General features: G+C 34.1%; 2 protein-coding genes across 7 annotated transcripts in view; one reads left to right on the forward strand and one right to left on the reverse strand.

The window, feature by feature from the left end:
• LOC6047773 (transient receptor potential cation channel protein painless) overlaps window positions 1-22,676 on the reverse strand; it is a 295,911-nt gene that overhangs the window by 135,210 nt on the left and 138,025 nt on the right. The gene's annotated exons all lie outside the window — the stretch shown is intronic.
• The window catches only part of LOC6047780 (lachesin), a 148,286-nt gene continuing 130,657 nt past the window's right edge, over window positions 5,048-22,676 (forward strand). Inside the window, exons 1-2 of one of the 6 annotated variants that reach the window (XM_038255594.1) lie at window positions 5,048-5,131; window positions 11,879-12,457. In XM_038255594.1, the coding sequence (XP_038111522.1) occupies window positions 12,301-12,457 (157 nt within the window). In that variant the 5' untranslated portion in view covers window positions 5,048-5,131; window positions 11,879-12,300. Of the gene's footprint in view, window positions 5,132-5,193; window positions 5,332-5,872; window positions 5,924-5,950; window positions 6,100-11,878; window positions 12,458-22,676 lie in introns of those variants that run through there. The other 5 variants (XM_038255595.1, XM_038255596.1, XM_038255600.1 and 2 more) reach the window with 5 other exon arrangements.

Below are 22,676 nucleotides of genomic sequence, written 5' to 3' on the forward strand. Positions count from 1 at the left end.
AAATTGTTTTTTATAAATGATGTTTTGACTTTAATTTGAACAGGGTAATTCTCCGCCAACTCACACAGCAGTTGCCCCGACCCCTCTTCGATTTGCGTGAAACTTTGTCCTAAGGGGTAACTTTTGTCCCTGATCACGAATCCGAGGTCCGTTTTTTGATATCTCGTGACGGAGGGGCGGTACGACCCCTTCCATTTTTGCACATGCGAAAAAGAGGTGTTTTCAATAATTTGCAGCCTGAAACGGTGATGAGATAGAAATTTGGTGTCAAAGGGACTTTTATGTAAAATTAGACGCCCGATTTGATGGCGTACTCAGAATTCGAAAAACGTATTTTCATCGAAAAAACACTAAAAAGTTTTAAAAATTCTCCCATTTTCCGTTACTTGACTGTAAAAATTTTGGAACATGTCATTTTATGGAAAATTTAATGTACTTTTCGAATCTACATTGTCCCAGAAGGGTTATTTTTCATTTAGAACAAAATTTTCATTTTAAAATTTCGTGTTTTTCTAACTTTGCAGGTTATTTTTAGAGTGTAACAATGTTCTACAAAGTTGTAGAGCAGACAATTACAAAAATTTTGATATATATACATAAGGGGTTTGCTTATAAACATCACAAGTTATCACGATTTTACGAAAAAGTTTTAAAAGTTGGTCGTCATCGATCATGGCCGTTCATGGTTACCCGCGACAGACACGGACGACGAAACAAGAGAAACGCAAAAGTAACTTTTTCAAAACTTTTTTCGTAAAATCGCGATAACTTGTGATGTTTATAAGCAAACCCTTATGTCTATATATCAAAATTTTTGTAATTGTCTGCTCTACAACTTTGTAGAACATTGTTACACTCTAAAAATAACCCTGCAAAGTTAAAAAACACAAATTTTAAAATGAAAATTTTGTTCTAAATGAAAAATAACCCTTCTGGGACAATGTAGATTCGAAAAGTACATTAAATTTTCCATAAAATGACATGTTCCAAAATTTTTACAGTCAAGTAACGGAAAATGGGAGAATTTTTAAAACTTTTTAGTGTTTTTTCGATGAAAATACGTTCGGAATTCTGAGTACGCCATCAAATCGGGCGTCTAATTTTACATAAAAGTCCCTTTGACACCAAATTTCTATCTCATCACCGTTTCAGGCTGCAAATTATTGAAAAACACCTCTTTTTCGCATGTTTAAAATGGAAGGGTCGTACCGCCCCTCCGTCACGAGATATCAAAAAACGGACCTCGGATTCGTGATCAGGGACAAAAGTTACCCCTTAGGACAAAGTTTCACGCAAATCGAAGAGGGGTCGGGGCAACTTTTCCCGATTTCGTGTGAGTTGGTAGAGAATTACCCAACAACATTCAAACAATAACCAAACTTTCATGTTTTTTTTTGTATTTTGATCGTCCGTCCAAGTCAATTTAACGGTGCACATCAACAAGAGCTTTTGCACCCAGATTTTTGTTACAGACATTTTAGTATCTTCAAAACTACCAGGTACCATCATCAGGGTTACATTGGGTCTGGGGGGTGAGATTAGGTCAGACAAAAATGCTGAAATTTGTATGACCCAATCTCACCCCACAGACCCAATGTCACCCCTGATGACGGTAGTTTTTACTTGTTTTTCACATTTTCTGCTATAAAATGGTACCATTATCATTTTAATTGTTAAAAATGCTTAGAGGAATAGTCTGCGACACCAGAAAAATTACTGCATACTTCTTTTTACTTAAAATTTCGGAAATGTTAGTAAAAAGCATAGTCAAAATTGAACCCTAAAAATGACATTTTCAAAAACATTGACAATGTCACATGAAACAAGTAAAACTCCCAACCCATAAATTTTCTAAAAATTTAGGAGTTCTTCTTTCCAATGCTTTTTATAGATCAAAATTTTTTTGAAAAATAGATTTTTGGCGATTTTTTAAATCGAAGCCCATCTAAAGGCCGGGTATGGTTGTAGAGGGTTTTAGTATGAATTCATTAAGCAATTATTCCCTTATACTAAGACTAATCCCGGGCATACGGTAATAACAAAATTAATAATATTTCAAAAACAAATCCTGTTAAAATAACAAAAAGTGTTATTATTTTATTCTGAAGTTTAACTTTAAGAAGAAAAAATAATAACAGTTTCTGATAAAATAACAAAATTTGGCATTGAAGTGAAATTATATTGAAAATGTTTAATAACACGCTAATAAGAGGAAATGTTATACATTTCAAAACTCTCCTAATAACAAAATTTGTTATTCGTTCGATATACTGACTTAGAAATAAAATTACCATAAATCGCAGAAATGGAAAAGTTTCTAAGTGTCCATAACACAATCTGTTATTATTTTTTCTTTTGTTAAATATGTTTAGATCTTTGGGATAATTTTGTCTAATTTCGTCGGGGTCATTATTTTGGCCATGAAATGGGGTCCTTAAGCTAAAATTATTTTAAAAAGTTGAAATTTTGGAAGTTGATTTTTTAATTATTTGATATACCCCCTAAGGGACTTTGCTAAAATTGGTTAGAACTATGGGATAATCTTGACCAATTTCGTCGGGGTTATTATTTTGGTCATGAAATGGGGTCCTTAAGCTTAAATTATTCTAAAAAGTTGAAATTTTGGAAACTGATTTTTTTTAATTATTTGATATACCCCCTAAAGGACTTTGTTTAAAATGGTTAGAACTATGGGATAATTTTGACCAATTTCGTCAGGGTCATTATTTTGGCCATGAAATGAGGTCCTTAAGCTAAAATTATTCCAAAAATTTGAAATTTTGAATGTTGATTTTTTTAATTATTTGATATACCCCCTAAGGGACTTTGCTGAAATTGGCTGGAACTATGGGATAATTTTGACCAATTTCGTTCGGATCATTATTTTGGCCATGAAATGGGGTCCTTAAGCTAAAATTATTTTGAAAAGTTGAAATTTTGAAAGTTAATTTTTTTAAATTATTTGATATACGCCCTAAAGGACTTTGCTAAAATTGGCTAGAACTATGAAATAATTTTGACCAATTTCATCGGGGTCATTTATTTCACCATGAAATGGGGTTTCAAGCTAAAATTAATCCGATAAAATTAACTTTTTAGAGTTATTTTTTTTTTATTTTGTTATGTTCCCTAACGGAATTGATTTATTTATTGAGAATTTTTGAAGTGTGAATAACAAAAACTGTTATTATTTTCACAGAGCCAGGAAGTCGGAGCTGACGTTGAAGTTCGAGCTGGAGTGAGACCTCGGAGACTGCATCGGATTCAGGAAATTTTCAGCAACTTTCACTTGGAGTCGGAATCTGTGAAGTCGGGTATTTTTGGAGAGCTGAAGTCGGCGTTGACGTCATATCCTGCATCCAGAGTCGGAGTGTCTTCAAAGTATGGATTCAAAGTCGCCTGGAGGTACCCGACTCTGCAGCCCTGACTATTACAGAGGAGATATGACAACTGCAGGTTTATTTGCAAATTACAAATAAACCAAAACAATAACTTTTTTTGTTATGGAGACGTACCAGTTCAATAACATTTTTTGTTATTATGCTGCTCCACTTCTCCGCACAAAATAACAAATCTTGTTATTCCTTCATGATTCCTTCTGTGTTATTGGTTTGTTAATGCAATAACAACATAATAACAGTTTAAGTTATTCTTCGAACAAATCTTTGTTATTGATTTTTGTTATTTTTACAACTAATCCGATCATCCCAATAACATATTTCGATCTTCTCACAATATCAAAAACTGACCTTCCCAAGTTATTTCCGTCTGCTCGGGTTAGTTTATGCAATGAGTTGAAAATGATAATTTTTGTTCGTGTACTACTGTCTCAAACAAGTACTGAAAAGTTGAACTTTTCAGTACTGATATGTTTGGTGATAATAATCAGGCTACTTCGTCTATAGTGACGGACATAACAGAAATAGTATGTATCTATTTTCTAAACAGAATTCAGAAAAAAACTATTGTTTCTCAGAAATTTCTTGTAGGTATCCTTGTTTCCAGAACTTAATATGATTACTTTATAGCTCATCCAAGAACGTGATTAGTTTAATTTTCAAATTATTCTCCATAAGTCGCATCAAGTTTTGTAATTAAAATCAATTGATCCCTTTACTCATTTTGCCAATAATCTGTAAACAGGACGTCATAAAAGTTTCCCTTCAACGACTTTCGTTTAATCTGTCCACAAAACGTAACACCTTCCAGCACTAATCGATTAGTGAGTGTGTCCCCACAAAAAAAATGCCAATCTTTCCACCAACAACACACACGTAACCAGTCAGACATTTCCGAAAAAAGAAGTAATAAGTTTTTACCGTCCATTCCAATTCCACCATTAGCGGTGGACAACGACTTCGCCAGGAGAAGAAGCCGGACCATCCCACCCAATCCGAAACTGAAACAATTTTCTTTTCGCCACCCCTTTTACAGCTCTACAGAAAGAGCAAAAAAACAAACTTTCTTTGACAGTTTCGCTGAACAAACTGACTTTCGACGCAACTTTAGCAACAAAAAACAGCTGATTTTGTCAAGTCGTCGCTTCGCGGGGGGACACGCGGAAATTGTCGAAGGGCCGTCCACGTGTTCCCAGCCGGAGCGCATGGGGCCAAGTGGCACTGGATTGGTCGAACGGGGTTCGCCTTTTGAGGGCCTCCGACCGACCCACCTTCGGAAAAACCGTCAGTGTGTAAACAAAGCCGAGAGAGAGCGTCACACGAAGTGGTCCTCCCTCAAAGAGAGAGAGAGAGAAAACAGTCATTGAAGTTTTTCCCCTCCGAGAAGTTCTCCAATTTTTGGGAGAGGAGAAGTTTCCCCCCACTTGATTGAGGGGCCATCCCCACCAAAGTCGACTCGCCGTTTGTACCTAACCTAGAAATGGAGGGGAAGTCGACCAGCTGACACGGCAAGCAGCTGCCACGAGGGACTTTAGGGGGGGAGGGAGCTGAGGTTGGAAAAGCCTTTCCCACCGGCACGCTGCGGGGGTGGAAATTCCCGTGGTCGATGTTATCGCGGAAGAAATTATGTTTTTGGGTTCAGTTTTTACCAAGATTCGTCCGGCGTCAGTTCGGTTTTCCGCGCGCGCGGTGGGACTTGAACCGCTTCGTTCGGGGGGCAGCACCGTTTGTAGGTTAGGTTTTGTTGAGGGCACGGACACGTTGCTGGAAACTAGGCTAAGCCAGCGATCCGTAACGCGCGGCCGACCTTGGATCAGCGGGGTGGTGTGTTTAGAAAAACGTGACTCAACAGCTGTTTGGCAGTCGATTAAAGTGAAAAGCTGGCGCGTTTACGTCACTTTGTCAAATTGTTTTGGTTCAGTTGATTAGTAATGTAAATATTGGTGTTAAAAGTGTTATTTTTTTTATTTTTTTTGTTTTCGACAAAGTCGACATTAGCGAAAACTAGGGTCTTTACGTCAGTTTGTCAAATCTTGTGACATAAGTTGAAACATATTCTGAGTTTGGTTTCTAAAGTGTCATTTTTCAGTTTTGAAAACACGGGGTGAATTTATTGTGACGATATCGTAACCATATGTTATCATTCTAGGAATCGGCTGTAAATCGGCAATAACATTGCAAATGGATCAATCAAGAAATGTTAACAAACTGTGATTCCTGATGTTTACGTATTCAATCTATCAATTTGTGAAGAATTAAATTAAATTCGTGAAGTGAATTTGAAAACAAAAATATCAAGCAAAACAATGAAAAATGATAAAATGTAAACAAACGGTCTACTCTACTCATGTCAGTTGATGATTACATAAGACTGATTGTTTACACTTGTGTGTCTTTGGCCCATTTGCATTGTTTGCCTTGAATATTTTTTTTTCGAATTACGAACACATGTTTACAGTAGTAAATGTCTAGAAATTTACTGGTCAATTTGACGTCAGTTTGACGTTTCCAACCGAGAACAATAAGTAAGTGTTGCCAGCAATCATTGCCCAGTACAACCCAAAAGAGTTTAGAATGAACACTAATGTGACCACGCGTTGACAGTCGACCCGGGCTGTCCCACCTGGCTGAAAGTCCTAACCTAAAATTTACCTCATTATCGCCGGCAAACGAGACTGATTACGTTTCTGAGTGCAAATGTGTGAGTGTCAGCCCACAACAACAACAACAGCAAAGTGAAATTAAATATTTAGACCTGTTTTGGCGCGGAAACGGAAGCACCGACGGTGGTGCCACCCCAGCTGGACGTAAAACCTAACCTCACTTCATAGAATCACCCGCTTGGACAGCGCCATAGTGAAAGTCATTTATCAGGGTTTATTTATTTGTCCCGCTTTACCCCACTACGTGGCTGCAACCGCTGAAATGTCGGGGGTTTTGTGAATTCTAATTAAATGAAATGCCAGTGAAAAATGATACCAACACAAACACACAGCAAGAGGGGAAAGCTTGATGGGGGTGGGGGGAAAAAGGGACTTTAATGTGATTTCAACGCCCGGAAGGGTGTGGTGGCGGGGAACCACGTGGACGGCAGTGTGTGTGTATGTGTGTGTGCGTGTGACGCGTGGCGCGAAAACGAGACCCTGTCCTGCAGCTGGAGTGGAGAATTTATGGCGCGGAAGGCCCCCGGGAAAGATGACCAGGACTGGACGTGTGGACGATCCGAGGCGGCGATCACTTTGGAAAGTGATTTATGAGGGATGATGTGCTCTGTGTGGCGAAATGGATGGGAAATTGCACTGGAATTTAGGGAAACAGATTGAAGAATGGAATTTGTAGAATGCTAGTTCGGGTTTCAAGAGCTTATTACATTGAATGAATGATTGATAAATTGTAAATTTCCAAAAAAAATCAAGCATATTGTTTCGGGACCATCCATAAACCACGGAGATATCCCTTGTGGGCAATTGTCGATAAATAATCTTTTTTGTATGGAACGTGAACAACCAAACAACCCCTCATCCACATCAAAGTGTCCACGTGGTATATGGACATCCCCTTAAAATTGTTATGCGAAATTATGCGATTGAAGATTTTTTTAAGGGACCATCCATAAACTACGTGAAAACTACAGAGGGAGGAGTTTTTCCAATTGTCCACGTAATGTATGGATGGCCCTTAACCAAACTTTTCGAACAAAGAGTCGACGTTTAAAAACAAATCTAATTTCTTCAATTATATTGGTATTATCAATTGTTAGATCAAGATGGGAGGGTCCGAAATTTTGATAAACAAATCCATTTGGATTATGGATGGCCGCCTAAAAGATCCCACGTTTACGAGCTATTGTATAAATATACAAATTTTACGCGATTTTGCACTTGTTTGCAGCAGCAACGTACCATCCTGACTCTCTATTAATACCTTGAAGTTGTAACTGTGACTGAATTTGTATGAATTAAAATTATATTCAACCAAGGCCATTTTAGATACCATCTTTGAAAACATACACCAAGGTCACTTGAGACGTTTCTTGGACTTATAACAGAGTTCAGCAACTCCAAATTTGTTAAAATCAACTGGTCGATAGGGTTTCATTTGGTGATTTTGTGACAGCCACCATATTGGCCGCCATCTTGAATATTTCATTTTTCTTAAGCATGAAAAATTCTTTTTTTTATTCAAATTTTTTTTTCTTGTTTCAGTAATATATACGTGAATTATTTCATTATTTCAAACATGATCAGTTAGCCCTACTGTGATCTTTCACGGCAAAAATCGAAATTACGCGACATGCCAATTACAAAACATTGAAATTTCACGGCAATTTCACGGTACTCTAAAAACTGCTCAAAATAAACGTAAAATGTATTCTTTTAGCTAAATTATTAACAGAAAAGTGTATTAAAAGTAAGCAGTAGTTCTAGATACCACATGAAACCCCCTGACACAAATTATTTATTTAAAAAAGGAGCATTGGATTAGTCTTGGCAAATTTTGAAGAATTTCCGCCAGTTGAATTCAAGACTATTTTATAAGATTTTACAAACAAATCTAAACATTGAGTGTATCCCGCTTACTCCAATGACATAAGGTGTTTACATTTGTCCATAGGACCTTATAAAAATGGCAAGAATTTATTATTCAGCGGTTTCAATTTTATTGAGATTTCACAAATTAATTTGCATAAATACCTCCAAAAGAAGCATGTCCTGAACCTCTAATTCATCCAAACTCGAAACATTAAAATAAGTGCAATACATATTTTTTATGCTTTCCTTAATTTCAGCAATACGGAAATTTTAGTTTTTAATTAAGTTTATGCAATACTTCATTAAAAGCAGTTTTTACATTTAATGACAGTTCAAGAAAAAATATAATACATTGCAAAATGGTTTACATTTTTGTTTTAATATTTATTATTTTACTAATCAATTGAATCAGAACACGTAACTTATATTCAAAATTTTGAAATGCAATTTGTTCATCGTTGTTTAATATAGTTGATTAAATAAAATTATTTTATTAAAATTTAAAAAAGGTATTTATTACGTTTTCTTTAAAAGAAGTATTAACGTTCTTTTGAAATCTTTTGGGATCGAACCCAGGCCGACTGGTCGAGAAAAATCACGCTTATCCCTAAACCACGGATCCCTTTTTTATTTGTAAACTGCTTTTAAAATGCTTGTTTAAAAATCTTTGAAAATTGTTTGAATGACAAAACAATGCTTAAATGCGATTTAACAATTGAATATTTCAAATTTTGCGGCATTTCACGGTTTTCATAAATTTCACGGCCAAGGGTGAATTTCACGGATTACGCGGCTTCCGTGAAATCGCGAAAAATCACTAGCCCTAATGATCAGTTCATTTTTTAAGTCTGCTGCAGAGCGGATTCGCTAATTGGAACAACTGACAGCTGTCAAAAGCGTGTTCGGAAATTGATGAACAATGTGGTCAGTTTGAAAACGGGTTTTGACGGTTGAGTGCCTTTTAATTCGAATGCGTTCGAATTAGCGGACATTCAAAGTAATGAAATTTGTTTTAACGGATCCGCTCTGTTTTATACTTGCCTTAAATATTTATTTTATTCTTTCAAAATAATCTTTAAGTGTATTTTATTTATTTTCTTTAGGAATTTATATTCTTTGATAATAATTTATTGTTGATTTTGTTATATATTTGAGATTTGGTTATTCCTTTCAATCAATGATTTATGAGTAACTCAATCAAATTTTAAAGATTTTTCAAAATAACTTATTCATGTTTCAGTAATATTTTTTTTTTCATTTTTTCTACCCAAAGCATTTTTTCAAAAAATGTGAAAAATCTAGAATAAAAAGATAAAATTAACGATTAAATATTCTACAATTTTCTTTCAGAATAAAGCTTTAAATTGCTAAAATGCCACAAAATTTGCGATAAGGAGGCAGTACTAAAATTTTGTTAAAAAAAACTACATTATTAGTAGACAGATCACTTTGAATTACCGTAAACCGGGGTGACATTGATAGGATTTCAATTTGTTTTTGGAATATTTTCCAACTGTTAAGGTTTTTATAAAGTTTATTTTTTCTAAAACGTGTACTGTGGTAGCGCACAGAAGGTCTATGCAATATTTTTGAAAAAAAGTTTTTCAATGGTGCTTAAAAAATAGTTGCATTGAAAATTCTAATTTTAAAATCCGGGGCGACTTTGATTGTCATAGTTTTTGCCTTTCTTACAAAAGAAAGGTTTAAGGTTTGTTTTTGGAAAAACACTTTACTCAGAAATCTTAAAAATTTCGTGCGCGGCGAGGAGTCGTCCCAGAAAAAAATCCTATTACTAAATTGAAGGATTAAATGCGCTCCTTCGATTGAATTTTGGCCCGAAACCCTTAACTCATAGTCTGATTTTTGAGAACTTTTTTTCTGAAATACTTGAGCGATGTCTGTATCCGCTCTTAAAAATGTGTGTCTTCCATCATTGGACAACCGCTCGTAAAACCCACAATTTTTATATTTCAGATTTGTAGTCGAACGAACACGAACATTTTATTTTTCGATTCACAATTTTTGACCAATAAATGTGGTCAAAGCCATTTTTAGAGGTATTTTTTGGACTATTTTACACATAACACTATCAAATTACAAGAATTCAGTTTCAAACAAAAAGCCATTCGAAAACATGCGCCATAAACTGCTTGGGCCCAAAATTTGAAGCTTTTCCAAAATGTATTTCCAGAGATATAGCCATATTAGTGTTGTTCATCTTATTTTTAACCTATTTTTTCCTATTAAATTGTTGGCTTTATACAGAATCATATACTGAACATAAAAATTCAAAGTTCCGGCACGTTCTCGCTCGAAAGATCGACAAGTCGTCAAGTCGAATCATAAACGCCAGCACATTAACGCTTGCGCGATTCACGCTGCGCGTGAAAGTGTTCTTTTTGGCTTCTCATAATAGATCGACAAAGTGCAATAGCGATACATATTTTTTTAAGTTAATCATAGACTTACATTAAAGACTGAGTACCCTTTATATTTTTGTAATAATGTCAATCCAATATGTTTTTTTTAAATAAAATTTTAATACCTTGCGACCCATAATGTACCTCTGAAATTAAAAAAAAAATGACATTTGAGGTTAAGCCTTAAAATATTCAGAGCTTTAGGTCAAATTCTCACTGGGTGGTATCATTTTGTTTCTGAAAATTAATTGCACGAATATATTTGTCGGAGTTTCATCATTTTGTAAGAAAGGCTCTATTTCACCTCTGGAGATATTAAATCGTTTTTTTTTTTGATAAAATCATATATTTTAAAGCGTTAATTTAAACATCAATTGTACCATCGCTAAGTTTGCTTATAAAATACATATAAATTTAAGTAAAATCATTAAAAACTTACAATTTTGCCTATAATTTGCTTAAACTAATTTCGTTTATAAAATTATTGATCCATATTGCATTTTAAATTCAATTTGAACCACAGATCAAAAGTTTATATTTAAAGATTTTTTTTTAACATTTCAAATATGCATAATACTATTATTTACAAACTTATTCAATCTTCTCCGAGTAGACAATTGTCCAAAGAATCAGAAAAAGCAATCCGTTTTCCAATTCGAAATCATGTTCATGGAGATAATCATGACACTTTGAGAATATTAAAATAATGCTATTGACCAACATTTTCTTTGGTATAGTTACCTAAATATTTGAACTTTTAAAAATGTTATGAAAACATCTTCTTGAAGTACTTTGAACACTTTTCTGCCGTGGTTCAGGATTCAATTTGAACTCTTCATTTTACGGAAAAATCTCAAACATTTCAAAGTCACCCCGGCTATCAAAGTCACCCCGTTTTACGGTTTACAATGGACTCTCTGACTATCGATCTTCTCGATATCAATATTGCTCCAGCTGTGAATAATTTTTTTAGTCCCGTCAAATAGATTTCTTTTATTTTTGGTTCTTTAATTTGATAACTCCCGCTCTCGACGGTCCCTTCAATATCGACAACGAGAGATTCCAATGTGTTACACAAAAATATTGTTCAAAAGATATTTCATAAAACATGTTAAAGAGTCATTTTTCTTGATTTTTAAGCAACATTTTTGATCCATTGCATATTTTTAAAGTTACTTAAAATTTCTTCAATGTACCTCTCCATTTCAAACGCACGCTCTTCCAATTGACACACGTTTCTTGAAATTCCTCAACATGATTTCTACTGCAAAGACGAAACGTGTAGCGAGACACATCTTGTTCCACAACCCAAATTTTCCACCCTGTTTTCAAGTAGAGTTCCTTCCAAGTTGATTTTAATGAAATTTTAATTGATGACGAATCGCAACGCAGAGACCATCAGTCAGTCGAGCTTTCATTTTCGGGGCCTCCAAGCTAGAAAAGGTTCTTCAACCTCTTAATTACAAGTTAATTTCGAGTAGTCTGAAGAGGAAGCAAAATTTAACTCCAAATTTATTCTCTCTTAAAGCTGTGAGATCACGTATACGAAGAACGCTTTTGCATTTTGTTACCTTGAATTCAACTTACAAAAATAGAGGAAAATTCGCAAATAGAGGAAGATTGTGACTGTGGAAAACCTTCACGAGACTGTCAGACTGAAGAAGATTAAACCCCCGTGAGAGAGTGTCTGTGGTAAGTGCTTTAAACAAAGTTTTCCTTTAAATTAACACAAACCAAAGACGACGTCGTCGGTGTTTTTCACGGTTTCGGGAGTGAAATAGTGGTGCACAGACAGCGGGAAGAAAAACACCTTTTGTCTGTCTGTGTGTGCGTGCGTACGTGTTAGTGAGTCTTAAGGAAAAATAAAAGAAGGAACCCCAGAACCGCTTTCCACCATTGATCGTAGCCGTGTGATATGAGAGGACCGCCCCGGCGACGACGGAACAGCTGATGAGCCCCACGGAACACGTGACGACGGCGGCGGCGACGACGGTGCTGATGTTGCTGGCACTGCTAGTCGCCACACCGCCGTCCAGGAGGGGCGTCGAAGCGTCGGCAAGCGGTGGCCCGGGACCGGCGTCACCGGCTGGAGTGCCGGCCGTGAATGGTGAGTTGGAGGAATAGGGTTTTTTTTCTCTTGAATTATCTGTTTAAGTTTGATAAGAACCTGAAATGCGATTAAAATTAATGCTATTGAATACTTATTTCTCAGGTAAACAGAAAAAGATGCGTACTTTCGCCATAATTTATTTCCACCTAATCCGAATCCAGATTCAGAGTTGTTTTTTAAACGTCCCTTCGAAATAAGAATATTTAAAAAAAAACTTTGTTTTTTTTGATATCATGTCATTTCCAAGCAAAGAGATCGTGCAGGTTCCCTAAAAACTTCTCAAAAAATCCGGGAGCAAAAAAAATATTTCTGGAAATATCAAATTTCATTGTAAAAACTTGTACAGTTGATTGTAAACTATACAAAACATAGTTAAATTTAAATTTAAATGTTATTAATCAAAAGGACACTTTTAAACTTTGTGCTAATTTTGAATTTTGGGACAACACATCGAGAAAATGACATAAAACTTTAAAGGAAAGAATGGAAAAAATGGATTCATTGATAATTTGCATTTTTTAAATTTATATAACTTTGATAATATATTAAGCATTTTGTGATAATTTTTGTTTAAAAATTTTGAAAAATGGAAATGAATTTTTTTTTCCTGTGCCCCCATGATCTTGGCAAGAGCCAAAAGACAACAACTTTCAATAAAATAGGGCGTCCAATTTTCCCGGGTTTTGAATTTCCCGGGAAACGGGAAACATTATTTTGAAACAATCAATAAATCTTTGTTTCCATTATATTTGTTATGTTTTCAAGCTAAACATCATCATTTCAATCTAAATAAGGACGGCAGCTTAAATAGCTCAAATAAAACTATGTTTTTCTCTGTTGTGCTTTGGATATTAAATGAACTACAATTTTTAATTCAATAAAACACAAATAACATCAATCTTTTCTTAATATTTTATCATTTATTTATTTTTATATATGACTAGAAAAAATCAAAAAACTTCTTTGAAAATGTCTTAAAACAAGAAACGACAACGTATAAAATGATACCAGTCAATATAAAATTTAAGATATGTTTCAAATTTCATGTTTTATATTAAACATATTTTACAAATTACCTTTAAGTTACTTCCGCCAACTGGGAAAAATATGGTACTAATTGTTTTATTCTGTTTACTGTTAAACCGAAGTCATTCAAAACTTCAGGCAAAAATTGGCTTAAATAGCTGTCTTATTTTGTTACATTTGTCTAGATTTGCACCGATGTTTGATGAAAAATAATTAAATATTATATGTAGTTTTTCTTATTTAAAATCATTAATATACTTAAATAAAATATAAAATCTTTTAAAAATATACATAGGGTAGAGGACCCAGTTTTCGCCCTGCTTCAGTTTTCGCCCACCTACTGGATTCAATCTGTATTTAGCAAACTTATACCATTTTTTGGTTGAATTTATTATGCAGGTTCACATAATCATTTATTTCTAGTACTTATTGAAACTTTCCTGATGAATTTCTATTGTTTATTTAGTTTTTATAAGCTTGCAGCCGCCATAATTTTTGCCAATTTAGCCTACAGCGGGTAATAATGTTAATGAAGGAAAACAACTCATTTTGCAAAACAAAATGTAAATGAATAATTCATTAGTTCACTGTATGTCTGAATTTCATAAAAATCTAGTGATTTACCTGTTTTAAACGTTTAACAAAGGTTATTTCAATAAAATAAAGTGTGCGATTTCTGGGGTCATGAAAAAACATGCCATCCAATTTTCGTCCAGGGCGAAATCTAGTATTATGTTTTAAGATTTTATCTAGAACCAGTTTTCGTTTACCATTAAAACTTATCTAATCGCAGCGCAATGTGCTTGAAAATATATTTGGATCATTCTAGATTATTTTTTAAGGATAAATAATCATTTTTATTCCTTTCATTCTTAAGGGGGTTTTGGTATAAACATCAGTTCAAAAATTAACCTAAGCTAAGATATGGGACACCTAGTTCAAATCGACGTCGTCGTGCTATCTTGTCGCACCCGCCATTTTGACGTTCCGAGAAAAACGCGTTTTAATGTTTAACCTTGAATATTCAAAAACGAGAGCACGCAATGTAAACAATAACAAACACGTTTTGTTTGGCTCACCATTCTGTGCATTGTCCCAAAGTTTGGTTGAAGTTGGTTGCTGGAGTCCCGAGTTATAATTACAAATGTTTACGGTAGCCTAGCTTGTACGTGCGACAAACGCATCCTGACTTTCCTGGCCTGAAATCCCTTTGGCCTTTTGTCGCACTTACATCAATTTTCATGGAGTGACAAGATAGCACAACAAGATTGAAACTACTTTCATATGTAAAGTGACAAAAATGCACGGAGTTTTTTCGGTTTTTGTTGAATATCTCAGGATTGAAATCGAAATTTAGGGATCTGTGAAGGCATTGTGAGCTGCACAAAATGGCGTTCTTAACTCAATTTGGCCCAAAATGCACGTACGACAAGTTAGCACGATGGCGACGAAATGTAGTAAAAGTTTACTGGTACAGAGGAGAAATTAAGCAGAGGATGGAAAAATAGTTACACATGTTCTTTAAGAGGTACTCCAAGTTTTATATTGAGTCAATTCGGGAGCGAATGACCTATAGGGTTAAAGCTCTTCTAACAAAATCAACAACAACATGGAGCTAATTGTAACTGTGTGCTCTTATATTGGGTGAATCGGGACACATGAGTTCTATAACAAATTTTGATTCAGTTATATTTTTTTAGTGAGAGTGAGAACATGTTTTGGTTTTAGTTAGTATATACAAAGAACCTCAACATTAGTAAAATATATGTAATGAAAACTCCTAGGGTTTTTTGAACTTCAATTTATTTTACGACAAAAGATGTGCACATCAGTGAAATTGAGCTTCGGGAACATGTTGTGTATCAATAGGAGACCATATTTGCTTAGCTTTGTGTCATAATTTCATTGGATTTCTTGATTTTTGTGAACATGTAAATTGTAAAAACCTTGTGGAAACTTAAAATCAAAAAGTTTATCATCGTTCTACAACAAATAGAACCAAAAATCATAAATTTTCATTAAATTCTCATCAATTTTCCTAGATTGCCACTATAAAGTGGGCGATTTATGGGTCCTCTACCCTATAAAATGAAATAGAAAATATTTGAAGCGCCAGCCTAATACAAATAACCTAATACAAATTAGAACTTCGTGGTAAAATCATCTTAATTTCTATACGATTTTATGAATTTAGTTTCAATTTTTCTAAATAAATGATTTCTGATGTAGCTTTTTGATAGTCCTACCGATTCCATGGAGACAACGAAACAATCAAGAAATATTGATCAGATTAAAAAATTTCATATAGTAAGAAGATTTTAACAGAAAAAAAAACTTTTTTTTCGGACTTGAATCCTCTGAAAAATTCAAAAGATCCAAAAATTATCTGCAATATTTGAAAATCTGAAGGAATTATCGAATGGATCTGTTTTCGGTGGCAGATTAGTCGTTGTCAGGAATAATAGTATATATTTTAGAAAAAGGCGAGTTTTAAATACAATTTCAAAATCCTGGAGAATTTCTAAGGGATTAAAAAGTTTATCAAATTACTGGAAAAGAAATACTTTCCAGTACTGAATTGAGTGCTGAAAAATTGAAGTTTTCAGCACTTGTATCGAACAGAAATTCTTATCAATATTGTTTTGATTTGACCGGTTAATTGACTAAATCAGTGTTGGAACTCGAGCGAGAAGAAGGAAAGCATTTCTCACTCACGAGTGAGGGAGAGAATCTGTTGTACATTTCTCTTTTTGCTCGCGCTCGCATTTTCGTTCGCATTTTTGCTCTCGAGCGCCTCGTGCTAGCCGTTCGTCCCAAGCTAGCATTTTTTTAATCAGGCTTATGAGTGCGAACCAGGCGATTGTCTAGAGGTGTAACTTCAATCGCTGTGTTGTTTTTGGTTCTTTTCTTACCCATTCAACCTCTCGCTAACGGGCAATTTTGGCTCGCGAGAAAGCCCGTTCGCGAGCGGTGGAGAGCACGGGCAATCGATGAGTATCTCTCGGCGAGAGCTCAAGAGAGAGAGGATTTTTTCTCGCGAGAGTGCTAGAATACCAACACTGGACTAAACACTTGGTTATTAAATATACAAATTTTGATCTAAATTTCATTCAAATTTTTTTTGTTTTTTTCAGAACTGCAAAACTGATTTTTTTTTTCAACAGTTATTGCATTTATTCAACTGTTTAGATTAATGTGAAACTCGCGATTATTATTTTTTTCAGCTTGGACCGTTACAAATATTTTTTGAAGTTCATGTCCCTCTACTCTGATCAAAGTCGAGGGAGAGGGGAGAAAAAAAAAAGAAAATTTTAATTACAGGCCACGGTGTCAACATTTGAATGAAAATAGTGTTTTAAAATGCATCATACATCTGTCCAGTTGTTTTGCAATCATTGATTTCCAAAATTTCTAAATACTAACGAAAATTTGATTTTTGCGAGAAAAAAAAAGGTTTTTGCGGTGCAGTACATTTAAATTTCATAAAAGTTCAAAATATTTTTAAACGAGTCCAAACATGTTAAAAATGATTATCAATGCAGAAAAAGGCATTTAAGATTGTTCTCAGTTGATTAAACTTCTATTTTCATTGAAATTTTGATATTTTTTGAAAAAATATATTTTTGCCCCATGATTTTTCGGACCTATTTTGAAGGGGGAGGCGACAAAATATTTGCAACCTTGCCTTGCTACTTTAACAACTGCTTTAATTTTTATTGTTATAATTCTGCCGAACGTTATTAAAAATTTCACATAATCCTGAAATATCCCAGAATTTCTGTTACCAACAAAAAAATAACGCTATATGCTTATTAAATCACTAGATTCAAATTTGACTAAAATTTATGGTACAGAATCTTATTCATTATAAAATACGAAGATCTTCATACAGCTCAAAAAAATAAACTGCGGGAAAAATTAAAAAATAGCATAAGCATGCTATCATCATAAGCATTGATATAAAGAAAGAAAATAAAAATTATGAGTGTACGGTAATTTCTTGATTGTTTTAGTTATTCCTTTTAGCAAAACCATTGCATTGTTCAAACGAATAAATATTATATAGACCATAACAACATTTTTTTGAATATATTGATCCTTTTTCTAGAAAGCAAATCATCTTTCTTCTCGAAAGATATTATTTTACTACAAACAGATTTCTTCAAATTTAATTTATGAATTTTTAAAATGATTTTTTTCCTCCATTTTGAATTATTCAGCTAAGCTACTGAAAGCTTTCCTATCTCGGCTTTGAATAGTTATAGCATACATTAAATTTGAAATTAACGAAATTTATAAAATTAGATGAAAAAATTTAATTTGTATTCAATATTTTATTATTAACCTTGACAACATTTACACATCAGTCTCTGCTGCATTTCAATTCCTAACCAAAAGTAACATTCAATTTCGCGCCAGTTCTATTCATCCCACCCCTGTCGGTAATGACAGTATTTCCAGGTGCCGACCACAATTCGACCAGACTCTGGGACGGAATTTATTTATGGTTTTCTAATTCAGCGTCCCTTTTTCGCTCAAAATAGCCCCAGATGAGGGGTGAAAATCTGGTACAGAAAAAGACCGATTGCATGAAAGTGGGAAGTGGGGGTGGAAACCTTATTCCGTATCATTAAAGTGACAAAGCTGATTGAGGTGAACCGAAGTGAGAAAAGCATCACACATTCAGTCAGGTTGAGGTTTCGCCAGCGCACACACACACACTGACGAGCTACTACAGAGAGAGGGACCATTCACATCCCGGCCGAGGAGGATCCAGCTGTTTTCGGTTTCGGTTTGATGATTGCCGTCGCACATACAGTGCACACATACACGCACACAAACGGTCACGGTGTGAACAGATGTGTACGAGAAGGTTCTGACTTGGGCACTTTGTTGGGTGGTGTGGGAGGTGATGACGAGGATGTCGATGCGAGAGTGTGTATTTTTATGTTAAACATGACCGATACAAGCTATCGTTTTTCGACGCTGGTTGGCTGTGTGTGTGTGTGTGTGTGTGTGGTTGAAAATAGTTCTGCGTTCGATTAATTTTGGTCAAAATGCAATGTTTATTAGTTGACACAAATCGAATATCATTTTTCTATGCATTATTTTTCAAACCTGGTTGCCCAAATTAGAGACTCATTCGTTTCATGAAAAAAGAATGAAGTAGAAAAAAAAAGATATAAAAAACCTCCAAAAATAAATAAAATTATTGTTTTTCAAATCATAACTTACAATTTGCCACTTCTTCAGCACGGGTTTTATAAAAAAAAAAATCAGAGTTTTTGTTTTACCCGATCTTAAATCTGTTTTCAAACTGGCTCCATAATTTATTTTAGATGCTTTTCTAACACTGATTCAGAAATCAACTAACTATCTGGTTGTTGCAAATTTTAGTTAAGTAATGTAAATAAAATAAATATTTAATTTCATTTTGTCGTTGATTCAAGATTCAAGATTCTTTATTTTGTACAGATTTATTGAGATACTTTAACATGAAGTGAAGAATAAAACAGCAAATTCCATTTTCCATTTTTTCGATAACTTTAAAATTTCAACGATGACCTATACATGTTTGGATACCAAAATTTTCGTAGAAAAGTGGTTTTTGCGAAAAATTATGAAAATTGCCATTTTTCGAACCACCCTAGCACGATTTAGGTTACCCGAATGGCCAAACCAAAAAAATACGGGTCTAATTATTTTGGCCAAGGAACCACAGAAAATTTTTAAGCCCGATTGGAGATCTTTTTTCAGTTAAATGAATTTTCACATGGAATTACTGAATAATCATGATTCATTTCAAAGTTTTATATGCATTCTGAAAAGAAACAGTTTCCGTCATTAAGAATAAAATTTTATTAAGATAATAAAAATAGAATTTAAATTCAATAAAAAAATAAACAATGTACTTTGTCAATCTCAATTTTTTAACCTGATATCATTTTTTTTAATAATTATATAATATTTTAATAATTGATTAAAAATTTCAGTTGAGCAAAAAAAGTGAAACATATGTATTTAAGCTATGTTTTCAACAGGATTCAACATTTCTGGTTAAATACTTTTAAGAAAATTTTTATTTAAAATATTTTGGTTCATCATTGAATGAAATTTAAATTATTGATAAATACTTTGATGAACATTGAAAAACAATCCATCGGAAAAGGAATTTTTTTACAGAATACAATAGGAATGATCTTAAATAAAGAATAAGTTTAGATATTTTTTACATTTATTTTTTCAATATACAAAATTTTCCTTAAATTAAGATACACCGAGGTATAAAATATTTTTCTCATTTTTTATCATTTTAAAAATAACTCTCTAGCCAATGATGAAACAAACTTTAACTATTCCACACTAATTTTCAAGTTACTTGATTAAACACAGCTTTTAAAGTTGAGTATTTCAGTAAATGTCGAATAAAAAAACTTTATGAATGGCATCGTTTTATGAAATACAAGACCAAGTTAAAGTTTAATAATTCCCCACAATTTCACGACTTTTTAACAAAAAATAAATTTTGTAATGTTTCATTTTGGTGATACTTTTTCACAAAAGTTTCATTTTGTTACAATTGAAAATCGAACCTAAAGTGTCCAAGATACCGCGGGTTGATAAATGAGAGTTAATTTGATGATACTGAGAAAAAAATATACATTTTTTCTCATACTCAAGCTTGGAGAGACAGTATTTCAGCGACCAGTAGTCTGATCAACAAAGTCAAGAAATGAAAATTGTAGTACATTTTCCTAGCTTTTTAAAAAAAGCGCATTAATTTGCGAAAAGAGCTTGAAAATAAATAAAACAGTCTCCTTAAAAATGACTTTCAATTGTAAACGCTTTATTTTATCAAAATATGTGTTAAAGGAGCGTTCTTTTATTACGTAACACAAAAATTTGAATTTTTCACCAACCCCCCCTCCCCCCCTCCTCCCACTCGTAATAAAATTTGCACACAAATTAAGAAAAAAATACATGGAGCGTAACACGGCCTCTTACTCCCCCCCCCTTCCCCAACTGCGTTACGTAATAAAAGAACGCCCCCTTAGTCGTTTTCGATTGCAAATTTAATTTTGCAGCTAAATTTGATTTTAGAATTTTTGTTTGATCATTTTTGTTTCTTTTTGCCTTCCTCACTGAGGAAAGGCTATAAAATCACTCGAAAAATGAACTTCATAGATACACCTCCTAGATATACCTTCACGTATACCTATCGACTCAGAATCAAATTCTGAACAAATGTCTGTGGGGATGTGTGTAGACATGATTTTTTTTCCACACGATTATCTCAGAACTGGCTGAACCGATTTTGGCCAGATCCGCCTTATTCTGTTCGTTTCGGGGTCCCCTAAGACCCTATTAAATTTTATTCTGTTTAGTGAAGTACTTTTAAAGTTATGCCATGAAAAAGTTTTTTTGTAGATACAAAAAAGGGTGATTTTTGCATAACCTCAAAAGGCCGGGTCTTTTTGTTTACGTGCGAGAGTCGCACCAGATGTGAAACGCCCGGTTGTCACATTGCTTCAAATGATAGTCTGCATGTTTTCTGGAAAAGTCTGTATAAGATTTATTTTTTTTACTCATAAACTTATTTTCGGTGCTGAAACTTGATTTGGAAACAATGCAAATCTGGATAAGGACAACTTCGGAGTTGAATTAAATTGTAAATGTGAGGAAGGCACCAACCACCTAATGGTGGATTAAGAAACGTTTTTTTTTTCAAGAACTAATTCCGTTACTATATTTTCATCATCCTAAACTCAAGCTCAAAAGTTGCCTTTTTCAGTTCCCTTAAACGCATCAACAATTTTTGTTTGAGAATTACACTTTTGGTAATGAATAGTCAAGTAACACATCGCACGGAGAGACCGTGCCCAGAAATTTTAACAATTAAAATTGTTGATTTTACTTTCGTAAATTTTAACAAAAACGTACTTGTTACTGCCAATATTCCGTTAAAATAACTAAAATCTAGTATTAATTTAATAACCTGTTTGTTGAATATGCTAGAGGCAAAAAGCTAACAGATTTCCCGAACTCGAATGAACGTGCTCGACTGTTAGCTTTGGTTTTAGCAAAATCAAAAATTTTGTTGGTTGAATATAATTTACATTTGGTTGAATATTTAAAAGATGAACTTGGGTTTGTTTACGTCTGTCATTTGAAGTCAGGATTCGAACAAGAGCGGTCGATTTGTTGAGTTTGTGTTGTTAATTATGAAGTGATAGGATGTGAAAGGTGAAAATTACACTATTTAGCTAATGTTGAAGGGGAAAATCAAAGTGTTGCAACTGGGGAGGTGGAATTGGTGAGTAGGTTTGTTGATGATTTATTTGCAGGTGACAAACTATGAAGAGCAAGAGGACGACCTACGCCATGAGGCCTCTAATGCGAGTGAGTTGAACACGTTATAAGAATGTTTGATGGAACGAGAGGGCAATAGAAGGGAAAAGCGGGCCGACTCTTCAAGGATAGAGCAGCCCGGGCAAATTTAACAAAATGTTGGTTAATCCAAGTAAGCATGGGTTTATTTTTGCACAATAATTTATCTAATGTGATTCTTATTAGAAAACTGAATCATTAAAAAGCTTCGTGCTTACGACGGTTAAAATCTTAATGAACCATTTTTTTCAGAATCATCAATTATAAAATACATAGAAATGCCATGTGTACGCAACATAAACAACATAAAAAATAAAGATGAAGTAAAATATTAAAATATATATATATATAAAATATATAAAAGAAGATAATTATTTACTTGAAAGTTTTGTTGCAATACGACTGCTCAATAAACTGGTAAGTAAAACTCAAAATATTTTTTTCAGAAATCGGAGTACGTTGAATAAATTGACCCATTTGTGTGGGTCTCGTGGCGCAGGGGTAGCGGCTTCGGCTGCCGATCCCGATGATGCTATGAGACGCGGGTTCGATTCCCGCCTTATCCACTGAGCTTCTATCGGATGGTGAAGTAAAACGTCGGTCCCGGTTTCTCCTGTCTCGCCAGAGGCGCTGGAGCAGAAATCCCACGTTAGAGGAAGGCCATGCCCCGGGGGGCGTAGTGCCAATAGTTTCGTTTTTTTTTTTTTTTTTTGAATAAATTGAATCAAATGCAATGAAAGTTTGTTGCCAAAAGTAATTGTTAAATTAATGCGACCTTGGTAAGTAGCATTATTGACATTTC

This window comes from Culex quinquefasciatus, chromosome 2 (assembly GCF_015732765.1).
Source record: "Culex quinquefasciatus strain JHB chromosome 2, VPISU_Cqui_1.0_pri_paternal, whole genome shotgun sequence".
NCBI classification, from domain to species: Eukaryota; Metazoa; Arthropoda; class Insecta; order Diptera; family Culicidae; genus Culex; species Culex quinquefasciatus.